The sequence below is a fragment of the Thermobia domestica genome, chromosome 12 (genome assembly GCF_964235325.1).
Source record: "Thermobia domestica chromosome 12, izTheDome1.hap1.1, whole genome shotgun sequence".
Taxonomy (NCBI): domain Eukaryota; kingdom Metazoa; phylum Arthropoda; class Insecta; order Zygentoma; family Lepismatidae; genus Thermobia; species Thermobia domestica.
Window position 1 is genome coordinate 230,352,133 of NC_137465.1, and position 16,452 is coordinate 230,368,584.

Consider the following 16,452-nt stretch of genomic DNA (forward strand, 5'->3'; position numbering starts at 1 on the left):
AATGTTGGTGGCTGTTTGGAGTTCAAGATTTCCTTCATTTAAACTTAGACAAATTTGCAAGCGTTACGTACACATTTCTGAAGTGTGCAGTACGTATTTATTTCCTTATGCAATGTGTACGTAAAATTTGCAAATTTATCTAAGTTTAAATGAAGGAAATCCTGAATTCCAAACAAAGTACTCAGAAATGTTACAATATTTTAATGTCTAATATATATATATATATATATATATATATATATATATATATATATTCAAGTACAGTAAAGTTGCATGACACAGTTAAACAAACATATAAAATATTCGAAAATCTGGCAATAACATTAACATATTTCTCACAAAATGTATTAAAGAAGTTACTGGAGTTTTTACATTTTTTGATCACGTAGTTGAATGACAGCACACATTTTGTGGGGTCGATCCAGGTGAGCTCATAGACTTGTTCAGGTAGCATCGTGAGGCAACTGGGGAGGACCATGAATTAAGATAGTATAGACTCCTCTTAAGAATACAGTAAAGGCGATATTTTGAATACACGTCTCCCGACATAAAATTACTAGATGATCAATTTACGGATTCCTTTTGGATTTTTTTTCGAAGTGAATGGGTGAGACCTACAAAGAACAATCCCGTTCTTTGGAAAGAATATAGTTTTTTTTTATTGTAATTTTACCTAGGATGCTGCTAATTATAATGTAGACGAAATACAACTTTATCGTGAAGTGTTAATACTGAGCGTCAGGGATGGAAAAAGAATCAAATCTGACCTGCTTTTGAACCGGTTTAGGCACCAAGAACCCATGCTAAAGATAGGAACCTGTCCGGAACATTTTCACACGAATCGGTTCATTTTCCATCCATGCTAAGAGCACCTTTTCGCCTCCCCACGTGTTCGCATTACTTGCTGTAATTTCATAGAAAGCTTAATATGTAGATACCAACTTATTCATTACTAAATTATTTCTCATTTAGAAAATAAAAGTTGTGATTAATACCTGCTTATTTAAACAGAAAAAAACAAAATCAGAAGCGTGTGTAATATTTTAAATCTTGAATTTTTATCAACTCTTATCCTATGTGAAGAAAATCTCGTTAAAATAACAGTGGTTTTCCTAAAATTTTACCTGTTGTTCGTAGGCTTTCTCGGAGAGGATTACGACAATTGCTAGCGCGTGTCTTTGGTACATGAGTCGATAGCCAGTGGAAGAGCACAAAAATTTTAATTTCACAATCATTCGATTCCAATAATAATCTCTCTTTTAGTTTAAAGGATATAACCGTGGGATATTAAAGGACTTTCTAAGCACAACTCTGCATAGGGTATATTAAGGTTGTAACTGATCCACGGTTCTGTGATTTTTACCAGATTGTACGATGCATTTCAGCTAGCGTTTATTTATTTATTTATTCGTAACATTTCTCATTTTCTGTGAGAAATGCAGAAGTTAAAATATTTTGAAATCATTAATTTTCTTTCCTTTTTGCAACGACTTGCTTTATTTACCTCTAAGGTACAGATATTAGCCTAATATAAGTAAACCTCAAGACAAAATTAATACAGTTGTCTAGCAGACGCTGTATACAGTAATTTAGCATAGCATGCAACTAAGGAATATGTATATTTTAACTTTTCTTACGTTGGATTCTAATTACTTCGCCACATGAAAGAGTATATAATAAAACGCACTAAAAACACGTAGTTAGGCGCTGTGAAAAAAAGAACAAATTCAGATTAATTGAATATTCAAAAATATTGTCAAAAGGGAGTCATGTACTCTTGTAACGCTAGTCCACAAATCTGTAGCTAGTATTTTATTACTGTAGGCTAGAGAAATGCTCATATATTATTCTAGTATCACAAGTGTTAGAACAAGTATTACTAATCTAGTAGCTTTGAGAAATAGGCCCGTGGGAGTAAAGCGCCTTAATGAGATTTCTACATACAAGACCCTATTTTACGTTTCTGAAACAAGATTACTAGCAAAAACACGGGGCTTTTCTGCCCTTCTGTTAATGAACGACCCATCTAATTGTTACCTAACATTGGTCCAGTTTTTTTTTTAAATCTCTCTCGCATTTTCTGAAAATGGAAAAAAAAACTTTAGCTAAAAGGTGCGAAAATGAACTGGATCTGAGTAAATTTGGCTATAGTATCAGTTAGGATACCAACATTTATGTGAAATTAACTTTATCTCAAAAATGAAGGTTCACTCCGTAGACTACGTAATTCCAATTCTTCATTTCGTGACGGTGTTAGGGATTCAGCACCTAATAGAAAACTCAAGTATGGACGCATTCCAAACGAGCTACTAGCTTAGACAATTTATAGGACAAAGTTAGCACTTTAAAAAAGTTATTTTTTCTTTACATTACTTTTTATTATCATGGTTATGATATACAAAATAATTTATTTTCTATCCACATAATACAATAAAATAATACTATTTCCCTACTGAAAATGCGATACAAACATAAATTGCTATGCATTTAAATTTGTTTAGCAATTTGCGACGCAAAAATCAAATACACACGCACACACAAAACCTAACATATATCACTGTTATCTACTTTCATTTTAGCTAAACTGATAACAAAACAAAACAATGTGTGATTCGCAGGATACGTTGTCAGTAATGAATCATTCTGTTCATTCCATCAATCAAAAGCTATCATATTACAACTATCTAGTAACGAATAATAATAAACAATGGCAGACATCACAAATTGGCAGTGTGTGAGAACTATATATTTGAAGCGGTTGTTTTACGTATCTTTATGTGCTTCTTGGGATTGTGGAAGAATGCTTTTTGAATCTGTGATTTCTCCGGTAAATGGGTTGATTCCGTTGCTATGTTAGGGATGCTATATTACAAGAGGGAAAATCCCGGACACTGTGCTTTCATCTTTACAATGCATGAAATGAAAGGACCAAAGTTGCATTCATTTCCTTGCACTAGTGTAATAAGTATAAAAACTTAAAGCAAGGCACGTATTTAATCAAACAAACCTTGACATTGATATAAATAAATACATTAAAAACACAAATCATTAAGTTACTAGACACAGGACCCACATACAACGCACCGTTCCCTACTCACTACTGAGAACTCAGCTGCAGAAATTCCAACAACATTACCATATCGAGATGAAACACGAGATCATAGTAGTGTGTGTAACAACACAAAGTATTAAATTTCTGCTTTCTAATTTTCTATCAAAGTGTTTTAATATTTTCCATTTTTGCGTTGCCAATATCGTCGGAAATCTGATCAGGGGTTGCTATTTTAAATCTTACGTAATCGTAAACCCCAACTTTCTCCTTGGTATTGTCGAACACAGTGGCACCAAAAATATTGTAATAAAACAAGATTTAAGTATAAGTTCTAATCTATATCTGATTAAGAACATATCGCTGGAAAACAAAAATAGCCAAATCCATGCAAAGCCATTAACCCCGCCTAAAAAAAAAAATCAAAGTACGGCCTTTTAGCATTGATAATAAGCAACAGCCCTGAGACATATCGGGTGAATATGGGCAAGACTCAGATTAATTTTCGATGATGATGCCGCCAATTTCCGAATCAGCTTGGAGAGCACGGTGACTTGTAGGTCATGTGAACTTGTGATGGACAACATTGCGTCCGTGGGTTTTCTCGTGCCTCTCCCTTTTCCTCCTATAGTCTCATTTACTGTGATCACCAAATTTCCGTAATCATCATTGTTTTGAGCTTAAAGAAGATACTCATTAGATGTTACATTAAAGGTTTATTATTATTTTTGTTTCAAGTCAACTCTCGTCTTTGTTTCAATTTTGCTTATTGATTTCAATATAACCACTTTATCAATAAAATTTCTGCTTTTATTTGTTCATTTTATAATCGTTTGTAAGTTGTAGATAGAAAAGGATATTTATCATATTTCTTAGTGGTTATTTTAACGTTTTTCAGGTGGTATGGACAGGAGAGAGATTATAACGTATTAGTCATGGACTTACTTGGACCATCCCTTGAAGATCTGTTCAATTTCTGTTCAAGACGCTTTACCATCAAAACTGTTCTCATGCTGGCAGATCAAATGATTGGACGCATTGAATATGTCCATTGCAAAAGCTTTATACATCGGGATATTAAACCTGATAATTTCCTTATGGGAATTGGACGACACTGTAACAAGGTAAGTTGTATTGTGATTTTGTCCTGAATAGAAGGAAACTTTGTCAGTCACAACTAAACTGTCAGTTGATACAAGTGGATACATTCCAGATGTTTATTTTGATTTGTATTATGCAGGAGTAGTCGAGGATTGACCTATGTAAAAAAAAGTTCCCAAAAGTCATGTTGTACTTTGTAAGATATGAACACATCCTTGCGCATTAAAAAAGTAATTATTGTTGACGTAGGTATGAAATCTGACTTCTTCACTCCAGTTATAATATAGAAACGATATTTTATTTATGAAGATACTAGCTGAACCTGCGTTCTCTACACAGCGCATCATTCGCATATGAGCATAAATCTCCTTCTCATTCCTTACAACATATATACATGTCCCTTTACACACACAAGTGAGAGACGTCTTGATTTTAAAAAAATCGGCAAGGGGGAGATTTTTTCGATTATTTTTTTCTCAATATCTCGCACTGTTTGCAAGATTTGAGCCTACTTCCGATTGGAGTTTCTGATTCATGCATGACCAGTGTTTTCTTTCTTCTTGCATGCAGTATGTAATAAGCAAATACATTACATATACAATTAATTATAATGTCAGTTATATATGGTGTTCATTGGGCAAAACATTCAAAAAATGAAGATTTATCTTAGACTTGAGAAATGGGTATCCTTCCTTTCTCATTATTATTTGGCCATGAAACAAACGCCTGAGACATATACAACCCCAATATACAACAATGTGGTGTTGGAATGCATAACACATAGTATATGATGCTTTAGTTTTTTTTTTATTATTTCAACGCTTCCAGTGTACCTTAAAAAATGTAATAAATAAATAATGGCTATGTTTTTTTTTTTAAATATTCAATTAGAACTGGACAACGCAAAATTTCCAATCGATCAGTGAAAACGTCATCTTTCTAGAGCCTGTAGTTTCTAGATCTCATTGTCGAAAGGATTGACCACAAACATATAAACGTCCTCAACATATAGTTTAAAAGAACTCGAAAGATAGCACAATTCACATGCATTGATTTTAGAGAAGGCTTATTTTTTAATACAAAGGCTTTGAACACTAATTTTATATCAAACTTTGTGAAAAAGATATAGTTAACTAATTTAGACTATGTAAAGTACAAATACTTAAAATGTTTGTCTCTGTTAAACGTGAAATCACACATAACCGTAAATGAAAGATTTGAAAGCTAAAGTTATAGGTTGGAGCTCAGGCGCTTTTAATTGCTGTTGTAGCATTTTAATAGATAGATAAAGAGAACAATTATATATTAAGTCGACTAGTATTGTTTTCTAAGGCTAATTGAGTGAAATCATTTCCTGGAGAAGTGAAAGGGAAAGCGTCTTCCAAAGGTGTGAAATTTATTAAAGGGAAACATGTTAATTACTCACTAACCATGAGGTATAAACACATTATTCAAAAGTTATATTGATACAACATACATTCATTATAATTGAATAATAGTGAATAGGTACACTCTGCTCTATTTAACATCAAAGCTACCTCGTGTCTAAGCGGTTAGCGTACACATCTTTAGCGTATGTGGTTCGGATCTCATTTTTGTAAGTCCACATCTCATATAGCCTAGCTGCTGTAAGGGACGCTAAACTGAAATCAAATCAAATTATTGAACATCAGATTTCTAAAAAATAATACAGTCATCATAATTGCTTCACTTGTAAAATCTCAGTCCTCAAGATAAAGTATTAACAAAACAGTGACAAAATAATAAAGATTGGGGTATATTTACACCGCATCTGATAACTAACGATTCACTTCAAGAGTGCGGGGCTTTAAAAAATATCTTCTAAGTATTTTGAAGCTGTATGTAGAGGGCATATTACCAATCACATGTAGCATGACTTAAGTACTCGATGAATATCGTCTCAGGATCAGTTCTCAATGAGGCACCAGTATTCATTAGCGTAGAGGATATCGTGGCATAATTAAAATAAACTGAAGTTTGAGCGGATTTTTTACATTCTGATTGCTCGATTAACTAAATGGAAGAGTGTGTATCTTTAGAAGATAAGATATCGAGTTCATATCACGGTTTAAACACATATCAGTAATACTCTTTTTTAATTTGATACGTAATAAAGGGAAGTAGCGGAGTGAAATTTTTGAAAAGTTCAACTTTATAAGGGTAAATGTTTACCAAATTCACGACTTAGTAAATAATAATTATGAAAGCAAGATTATATCGTGAATAGTATCTTGAGTTAACATAATACGTACTTTACACACACATAACATGCTTATACATTATTGATATACATTTAGCAATTGGGCTTATTTGGGCTCTGATTCGCTACCGACTTGGAACGCTAGTACTCACACGAACTTGCACATCTCTTATCCTTGGATACTTGAAAAGATCAAGTGTATGTATTCTTGTCAGTGTAATTGTGCGTAAAAGTTTTTTTTTTTTTTTACTTACACTGCATTATTTTAGTTTTTTAGATGAATATAGTAATAACTAACATTAACAGGCCAGTTGGCAGAGCAATGAAATTTTCATGGCATCAGATCGCTTGTTTGTCGTTTAGCCTTCGTGTAGAATTTATCCATCATCAAATAGTCTTATCAGTTGTGGTTTTGTCTTTTTCCTTTCATGCAATCATATAAGGACCTTGAGAAATGATTAATAATATAATTATTTTCCATTATTATCCTTTTCTCTATATTAAAAGAAAAAAACTTGCTTCACGTTATTTCATTTAAGAATTTTCTTCATTCCCTCTTTCAAGGACTTCAGTTTTATTCCGTCACTTTTCGTATTGTCTACCCACAAAATATTTTTTTTTTTTTTTTTTTTAAAGTTTACATTTCGTAAATATAATATAGAGCAGTATTACCCAATTATATCTTAATAAACAAAATGTTATGGCCCATTCCAGGAAACAAAAATGTAAGTAAAAGGTAAACTATATCATGGGGTTTCCATATTAATAACTTTGTATCTCATTTCAGCTTTTTTTGATAGACTTCGGATTAGCAAAGAAATATCGTGATACACGCACGCGACAACACATCATGTATCGAGAGGATAAAAATTTGACTGGTACAGCACGATATGCTTCCATCAATGCACACTTGGGAATAGAACAGAGGTAGGTTAATACAAGTCTGTGTAATAAAATACCTAGTCTAGACAAAACTTCTGATACGATGCCGGTAGGTGGAACGTAAAAGCAAGTATGAATAGCGGTAGCAGAGATTTAGTAGTTATTTTCCAATGCATAAGCGACTGATACAGATAATTCAAAATGTCCACCGCGGGCAGTTACACAGGTCCGAAAGCCCGTTGACCAGTCGTCAATGTCAGTATGCTTAACTTCCAAAGGAAACTGTTCCCGCTCTCACAAGGACACGTTTCTGGGGCACAATATTAGAATGTCACATTGAGCAGACCTTTGGCCTTCATTCTGGACCACAGGTCTCAGTCCGAGTGTTTAATTAGGTTGAAGCTGCTAGGCGACTATTATACGCTGCGATCAAGTCGGAAATATATTACTGGAGACCAGCTTAGGCCGACTGCCTTGCGGGTCGGAACTGAGTCCCTTTGGAAGACAGTATGTATTGGCAAAGTCTGTAACAGAAGTTCTACTACAAATGTTAGAACATCAGACTGTTCGCAGCACACGTTTCGCTCCAGTTTCATAGAAGTGAAGCTTTCTGACTTCATGATGTGAGACGCCTACCACATTATTACCGCGGCCGGATGTTTCACTATAAGAGTGATTGTAGTGACTTCCGTAGACGATGTTACATACATCCGATTATTTTAGCGTTCGTTTTCGTCAATGGTAAAAATCTTTCTGTCCGTAAACAAGATGTGTGAGTCGCTGAAATTGCTGTTCTTTTGAACCACAGCATTTGTAGCCCCAAAGTTTGATCCTCCCGGTATCTTACACTTGCTTCGTACTTCTGCACCAGATTTGTTTATAGTCAGGTGAGCACATTTTTAATGGCCTGTTGAGCCGTAACAGTACATGGACGAGCCGAGACAGTTGAAGTCTACTAGTATCTCTGTTGTCCGGTAGACGAACACACAAGTAATCCCGAGTAGCTTCAGGATGTTGAATATCTCATTTGCGTTGTTATCTTTTGTTATGGAAATCCACAACATTTATCCTATTTTCGTTTGTACTCCATTCAATCTGAAACACAGACGGTTAAAACATTGTGGTCTGAAGCCGTCATGCGTTTTACTACTTCCACCTAACATATCGCATTTCGATAGCTTCTACATTGTTACTTACGATGGTATGAATTTTATATAAATATACTTGTCCAGACTGGGTATTTTTAATTTTGTAGTTATCTGATGCTTACTTTGGTGTTAAGGGATATCCTAATCATTAGGATAAACTAACATTGCAAATACACCGTAATAAGTAAGGTAACATTAATAAGTAAAGTAATCAGCTTTCGCGCCCTAAATATTTATTTCTTGAAATATTTCGGGAAAATCGTTTCTCTTCTTTGGACAAATGTTGCCATAGTTTCCGAAATATGGTAAGAAATAAATATTGAGGGCGCGAAATAGCTGAATATCTACTTATTACAACGTTAATTTACTTATTACGATGTGCTTACCATGTTAATTTATATTACGAGGGTGGGCTGAATAGTTTTGTCTGTTGATTAATAACTCGGATTATGTTGAACATACAATTTAATGATATAAAAAAGAATGTGTACCTTGACGTCTAGGTTTCAGTTCTGGAACATTACTTCTCCACATAATCTACTTCCACGCATTTCCTCCAACGGCGCACTAGTCCTTCCATGGCGTCACGGTAGAAGTCCTTGCTTTTGGAGCGACACCATGATCTTCCAGCATGCTGGGCATCATCTGATAACTAATGGATGCCCTTAAGGTTTCCTTCAGATTATAAAAGATGGCAAAAGTCACGGGATGCAAAATCAGGGCTGTGGAAGGACAGTGTATCTAAGGTTCAGTATTGCGTCGGTGGTAAGCTGCTGATGTGAGAAAAAGAGGGGCTCCATTGTCCGGTCTGACGCATGTCAGTCAAGCCATTAGCTTCTTTAGGGTTTCGATGTATCGCTCTCGGTTCAAGGTGGTACCCTTGAAAAAAGCTCTATGTGGATAACGCCGTTCACTTCGAAAAAATAGAGTCAGCATGACTTTTCCCCCGGACGCAAACTTTTTTTTTAAGTGGGAAAGCCTTTTGTGACGGACGGTACTCCATGAACTGCTTCACCGTATACAACTTGCATCCGACGAAAAATTTTGAGCTATCGAAACTCATTCCGTTGTCAAGTATTGCAAGAATGATAGCAAGTCACTTTTTTAACTAAAAGTTACTTTTTTTCAAGTTGGTTACTAAAAGTTATTTTTTTGGGGCTGAAATCATTTTTTTCGTGTGATTTATGTTTTGTATTGGCAGTACTTTTTGGGGAGCTAAAGTCATTTTTTTCGTGTGATTTATGATTTGCATTGGCAGTTTACTAAGAAAAATAAAATAAATGGAAAAATGCAGAAAATTGTTATACCTTTTTCCATTTCACATAGACTAAGTTTATGTGAAAATATGAAAATCTGGTAGCATACGTTCTTGTTACTACTTTTTATTTCATTTTGTATGCAACTGCATTTTTAGTTAACATTTGTAATTTATTTTAAAAGTTCATAATAAGGGTATAAACATATTCCACATTATTTGCTTTGATCTTATTGTGTTACAGGACAATGGCACATATTACCAGTTATATTACATTACTTTAATTTTGTCTTATTGGACATAATGAAAATATGTCCCATCCAGATCAAAGTTGAAATATAAAACCGTGCAAAGTATGTAATTAATAATGAACCTCGAAACACAAATAATCCATTTTTTTTTTATTAGCTGACAAACTCAAGTAAAATAATTTTTAATCTCCACATATTAAAACATTACGTGTTTCAGCTATGTTCCAGCCACGGCCCTATTTTGTTTGGGGAGAACAAAAACAAAACAACAACAACAACAAAAGAAATTCAATTTATGTCCAAGTTTGGCATCGAGGTTTAAAGTTATTTTTGATGAGGTTTTGCTCACTTTTTCGTGTGCTTTTGGTCATTTTTCAACTATTTAGAAGAGACCAGACCACTACGAGCCCTGGTATTGGCTCTCTGCTTGAATTGCACGTCCATACTAGTCGCCATCTTTAACATAACTGCTGATCACTTAATCAGATAACTCCCACTACGTGGCGTCGTAGGTAGGAATGGAGGAACGCTCAGCAAAAGTTCCTATAAGAGAGATTAACCAACAGGCAAAACTTTTCAGTCTTTTCTCGTATATCTTAAGAAGTAAATTGAGGGCGCAACAGAGGCAAGTATCTTGTTTATTTACTGAAGATGTGCCAGATGTAATTTTTATTATGTAACATTGTAAGTTTTACTTCAGTGTTTTTATGTACAAACTGAGGACATGCTCATAAAATTATTATTTCAGCTTCTCTTCCAGTGTGTTGAAACTTTTTTTAATCATTCCAGTAAATAATATATCATATACATACACTTTTCACTTAAATTCCTTGTTCTAACAAACTTTTCTGATGTGGAGTGCCGCCGTTACTCTTAATACGAGAAAGCAGAAAGAATTAATCTTCTGCTTGACGCAACTTATTTAGTTTTCTTTGAATTGTTCGCTCCCATTCGATCAGTTTATTGGTAGAAAAAATGTTATAAGTAGGAATGTACTAGTGAACCCGAATGTACGGACATCAGGTATTTACTAAAATAAATTCCTGCTCTGATGCAAGTGTAATTTTTAACTTTAATGTTGAGGAGGATAGTATTTAACTTAATGGTACGTTTCCATTTTACATGAATCTTGTAGCTGTCATAAAGACCTTGCTACCCGATCTTTCTATCTACTGTTTAGATTTTACAACTTCTTGTAAGCAAGAAAGGTATCACCACCTATGCAGCACTGCACTCTAGAGGACAAACAGTGAACCTCCTCATTAAAAACTTGTATTTTGGCACACTTCCCCTCCCTGTCCAAAAGAATCCGTTGTTTCGGAAGCAGCGAAACTGGTTTTTCTTTTATGTCAGCGGGAGGGCGATAGCAGGTAGCAAGCAAGACGTCCCAGAAAGTTGCGCATCGTTCAACTCCTTGCAAGATGGAAAAAATGTTTTATGACCCTTTCAAGACTGTGTACACAGTGAAATATGGTAGGGTTTCAAGATTTTTTTTTTTTTTATGCCAGCTAAAAGTTCTTCTAACGTGAAAATGTGGCTTAAGAAAAACGTTAAGAATAATGCTTTTTAAATTTTTTTTATTAATGTTTAGCTCAATCGTTTCTATTTTGACTAATTGGGTCGTATTATTTTTCAGTCGTCGAGATGACATGGAGTCCCTAGGGTACGTTCTGATGTACTTCAACCGCGGGACTTTACCTTGGCAGGGACTTAAGGTAAGAAACGCAACTTTTTTGTTATTTGTGCAATGTTGTGTTATTTAATATATATAAATGGCTAAACTGGGAAATCTCAGAATGAGCATAAGGTATCGACGGAGTTTTGAAGTAAAAGAAAGAATAAGAAAGAGAGAGAAAGAGGGGGCTGGAGTAGGGTTGGATGGTTTTGCCTGAGGATAAGAAAAGAATCCCATTCTCCATTATTTAACAGTGCTTTTATTTTTTCTGCTGATCTGTACTTTACCAGCCGTCCTGTACTTGTTTCTACCTATTTCTCTATAGTTCACTTTTTATTGGCCGTGTCCCTGTTTCTGTATAAACTGTTCTCCAGTCTGGAAATGATGCCTCGACATTGAGTTGATAACATTCTGCCATTATAACAGAACGGCTGACAGTGACAAGCCACCTGGCCCAACCAAAGTACTCCTACGCCTGTATTCGATGTAGGCCATTGTTCAAGTGGAAAGGTATTCGTTTAAGGTGGTTCGATATTTTCCTGTTAGGGATGTTCATTGGACGCTGTTTCGACTTAGACTGAGTTTAGACCTTTGAAATAGATTTGTCGAATCGAGATAGGTTGTGTAAGAACCAAATTCAGAAAATTAATGCTGCGTACTCTTGACTACCATGTGCCACCTTACCTTATTCGTATGTCAAGTGGCTTTAGAAATCGCTGTTCCACAAGGCGGACTGTTTCAGGATCTGCTATTTCTTTGAGACTTTATGAAACATCTCTTCGCAGAAGATTTGCAGTCTTGTGCTGTTGATCCTAGCGCTTGTCACAAGTTCTGTTTATATGTGAGTCAAGGTTTAGCTTTCAGCCCGTGTTCCTTCCGCCGCGAGCTGAATACAGGGGAAAATAATCACTTTGCCAATAATAGTTTGATAATGTGAGGTAGCATTATGTTGGATGGTCGCTCCGACGTCCTCATCATTGAGGCAGTTTCACTCCCCGCCAAATATGAGATTCTGTAGCAGTGTGAGCGGAAGTGGCGGAATCTGTTGGCCTGAAATTGATCCCAACTGATAGGTTGTGCACATACATCTGATTGTTCGGATGAAATGGCTACAGGCAGGTCATAAATCTGTGACAGACCATGTGTAAGCAGAAGGATAGCAGAACATAATTTCCTTCCCAGGAACTTCGAAAGCCAAAAGTGAATTCCCTCGAAAAATGGGGATTGGGGCTTGCTACCCACTGATCTCATCAATAACCATATTTAAACGTGGGTCGTGTTTTATAGCACTTCCGCTTCATCACATCCTGCATTAAGTGCAAATATCTCTTTTATGTATATATAGGGATTGGACAAAAATATCTAAAAACGCTTCATACAGGACACGTAAGTTTGGCCCTCCATTGTACAACACGTGTTTGTTGCGGTTGCCGATCGTTTTTTTGTTTTCAATATGTCATGTGGACCTTCCTCTTCCGTCAGCAGTAACCAGTTCACCTGTGAGTGTCATGGTGTGAAAGTGGTGCAGTAAAATGGGCAACCTGCCAAGACTTCCAAAGACTTGGTGCCCGTTTGGTTGGAGCTTCAGTGGCAACAGTGGCGAACATTGTGGGGGTATCGAAAGGCACTGTGTCCAATGTTACGAGGGCATACACAATTCATGGGCAAACGACGTCTGCAAAGCACAACAGTGGTCGAAAGACAATCCTGTCAGATAGGGACCGGAGGGCATTAAAACGGATTGTAGCAGCTAAAAAGAAGACCACTGTAATGAAAATTACGTCTGAACTATATTCCGGCCTAGAGAACCCGGTTTCATCGAAAACAATGCGAAGGGAACTTCATAAAATGAAAATTCATAGCAGGACCGCTATCGCCAAACCCCTGGTCACAGCAGTAAATGCGATGAGGCGTATCCAGGGGTACAAGGACCACAAGGCGTGGACTCATGAGCAATGGATCCGATGAATCGACCTTCACCTTGTTTCCAACAACCGGTCGTGTTTACGTATGGAGAACACCGTCGCAGGCCTATGATACAGACTGCTCCCAACTGTAAAGCATGGGGGTGGTTCTGTTACAGTATGGGCAGTAATATCGTGGTTTTCTGCAGGTCCCATCATAGCCCTGCATGGAATGATGAATGCTAAGGCGTATGAGGCCATTTTGGGAGACCAGGTTCTACCCATGGCCCAAATATTGTTCCCTGATGGTGATGGCATCTACCAAGATGATTTGGCACCCTGTCACGCTGCAAAAACTGTGAAATCATGGTTTGAGGAGCATGACCAGGAGCTATCACACCTCTCCTGAGTCCCACAATCACCAGTTCTGAGCATCATTGAGCCATTGTGGTCTGAGTTAGAAAGGCGTGTTCGGTCTCATTACCCTCCATCAGCATCCCTTAATTAACTGGAGCATGTTTTGGAGGAACAATGGTACAGAATTCCACACAGAACGATTCAGGAGCTGATACGTCCATTTCACGTCGGATCCAAGCTGTTTTGGACGCAGAAGGAGGCCCCACACCATACTAGGTATGATTTTCACACTTTTGCAAACGTTTTAGATTTTTTGTCCCACCCCTGTATATATATATATATATATATTAGCACCAGTAAAACATATGCAAAAGAATAAGAGATTTTTCTTATTGTTTTGCATAGATTTTACTATGCCAGCACATTTCCTTCAGTTCTTACTGTTTGGTGGCGTGTACGGTATTTGTAACACGTCATTAAACATAGTGCCCTTAAGTTGGGGTTTCAACTTAGAGCAGAGTTTCTTAACCTGGGGGATCGCGAAGATAAGCGAAAGAAATAAATATAATTAGAATCTAATACCGGAAAATATTTTTAAATATTATTTTGAATTTTGCTCTGATTAGTCATATTTTTATTTTTATATGTATTGTTAAGAACAACAAAAAATAGGTCTACTAAACATTTCAACAGGTGGAGAGTTGTTTAAAAATCCAACCATAAATTATAAGAGGGTCGCTGGCAAGAGGATGTGATAAAATGAGGATCGTGATAGGAATTAGATTGAGAACTACTGACTGGGAATAGGAAGTAGACATACGGAGCCAAAAGTGGCGAATATGGTGGATAGTCAATGACACTTCTTTATTATGTGACGGTGAATGGAGTGCTAATTGCTGGAGCTAATTAGTTGTAGCATGATTCCAGGTTATTCGCTGGGGGAATCACTTGATTACCTTTAAGTGAAGCTGCCATTAAAACAAACTTACGGTGAATGAAACTCTTGATATCAAAAAAGACAATCAATAAAAACTTGATTCGTGACTCCTACATGCGGACCGCTTTGGCTTCCCTGGAATGATCCAATCCGAAGACTGTTGGTTGGTAAAAAGATTGTTTGAAATTTCATGTTTTATCTCTGATGATAATGGCTCTGAGAATGTCTGACAAGTAATCCGCTGTCATGACGAAAGTCTTTGCAGTTGCTGCCTTCTGTTCAACATTGAGTGTGTGGTACAGCAGTGACACTCTTATATGTACTGTTATTTAACAGTTACTAGTTCATTTCAAATTCTCTCACAGTATACTCTGTATTAAGGTAACCAAGAAAGTTCTGTTGCTTTTTCATCCACCACCTTAGAACATCGATATGTCACCTAAGACGTACCTGGAAGATCAAAGAGAGTCTCCATCACCATGGATGACCTTCTGCCAACGTTCTGGAAGGTCATGGATTCCATCGCGGTGGAACTTAGTGGGTTGTGAAGCAAAGAAGGTATCAAGTGCATTTTGCACCTCTACTAGGGATTTGAACTAGCGTCCTCTAAGATGATTGTCTAAGGAAGCAGGTGATGATCGGACGGTGCAATGTTCGGGAAGTATGGCAGATGCAATATTGTTTCCATCCAAGGCGTCGAATGGTGTCCCGGGTCATCATAGCCACTTGGGGCTTGACGTTGTCCTGTAACAGGAAGGACCCCATTGCGATTCAGAAGTGCTGGCTCTTGAGTTCTTCTTAAACACGGCTCAACTGTTGACAGTACAGTTGTAGTGATGCTGTGACCAGCTGGTAGCAGTTCACGATGCCGCGAGTAGTCCACCAAACACACAGGAGGACCTTCATCTGGTGTAGTGCTAGTTTCGGCTGTTTTGGAACCGGTTCATGGGATGCTATCCAATGAGGACGGAGCCGCGAAGCCGTACAGGACCCAGTTCTCATCACATGTCAGTATCCTGTCCAGAAATGGCTCCTTCCTCAGACGAGAAAGCAAAGAAACACAGGTGTCTGCTCGCGTTGCCTTCTGACCCAGAGGCAAATCATGTGGGATCCATCGACCCAACTTGTAGTGCTTCCCAAGTTGAAGGAAGTGCTGCCGAATGGTTTCTCCACTCACACTGAATTGTAGTCCCAGTTTCTCACATGTTTGGCCACTGTTCTCCTCAATTGCTGCCTGAAGATCTTCATTTTGTACATGTTTGCCTTCCGGCACGTGATGCGTCTTCGAGTGTTTCTCGAAGTTAAACTTGTTAAGCCACCGCTGCAGCGGCGTTTGACCCCAATTTGAACTCGTACAGCATACACGCCCTTATGACGTTTTGTGGAGTTCCCATGTTCACTCTGCCCTGCCGCTGCCACCAACAACTGACCATCGCCTTATCTCCATTCGCATTCAATTCACAGTGTGAGGGCCAATGGAACAGACAGTGAGATATTTTTTTTTTTTTCATTAATTTATTTGCTTGTTGGTTTGAAGTAGTCGTTGAGCTGAACACTATGCAGTTCCTGTTGCATATTAATTTTTCTCGAAACAGATCATGTCAGGTTGTGTATGTGATGTTTTCTGATTTGTTGATTCACCACTTAGGAATGAAAAATGGCAAAGAACAAT

At 37.0% G+C, this 16,452-nt stretch overlaps 1 protein-coding gene across 2 annotated transcripts in view; it reads left to right on the plus strand.

The window, feature by feature from the left end:
• The window catches only part of CkIalpha (Casein kinase Ialpha), an 87,197-nt gene that overhangs the window by 37,559 nt on the left and 33,186 nt on the right, over positions 1–16,452 (plus strand). For both annotated transcript variants that reach the window (XM_081734852.1, XM_081734853.1), the window contains exons 3-5: positions 3,948–4,173; positions 7,159–7,298; positions 11,544–11,622. In XM_081734852.1, the coding sequence (XP_081590978.1) occupies positions 3,948–4,173; positions 7,159–7,298; positions 11,544–11,622 (445 nt within the window). The remainder of the gene's footprint in view (positions 1–3,947; positions 4,174–7,158; positions 7,299–11,543; positions 11,623–16,452) is intronic.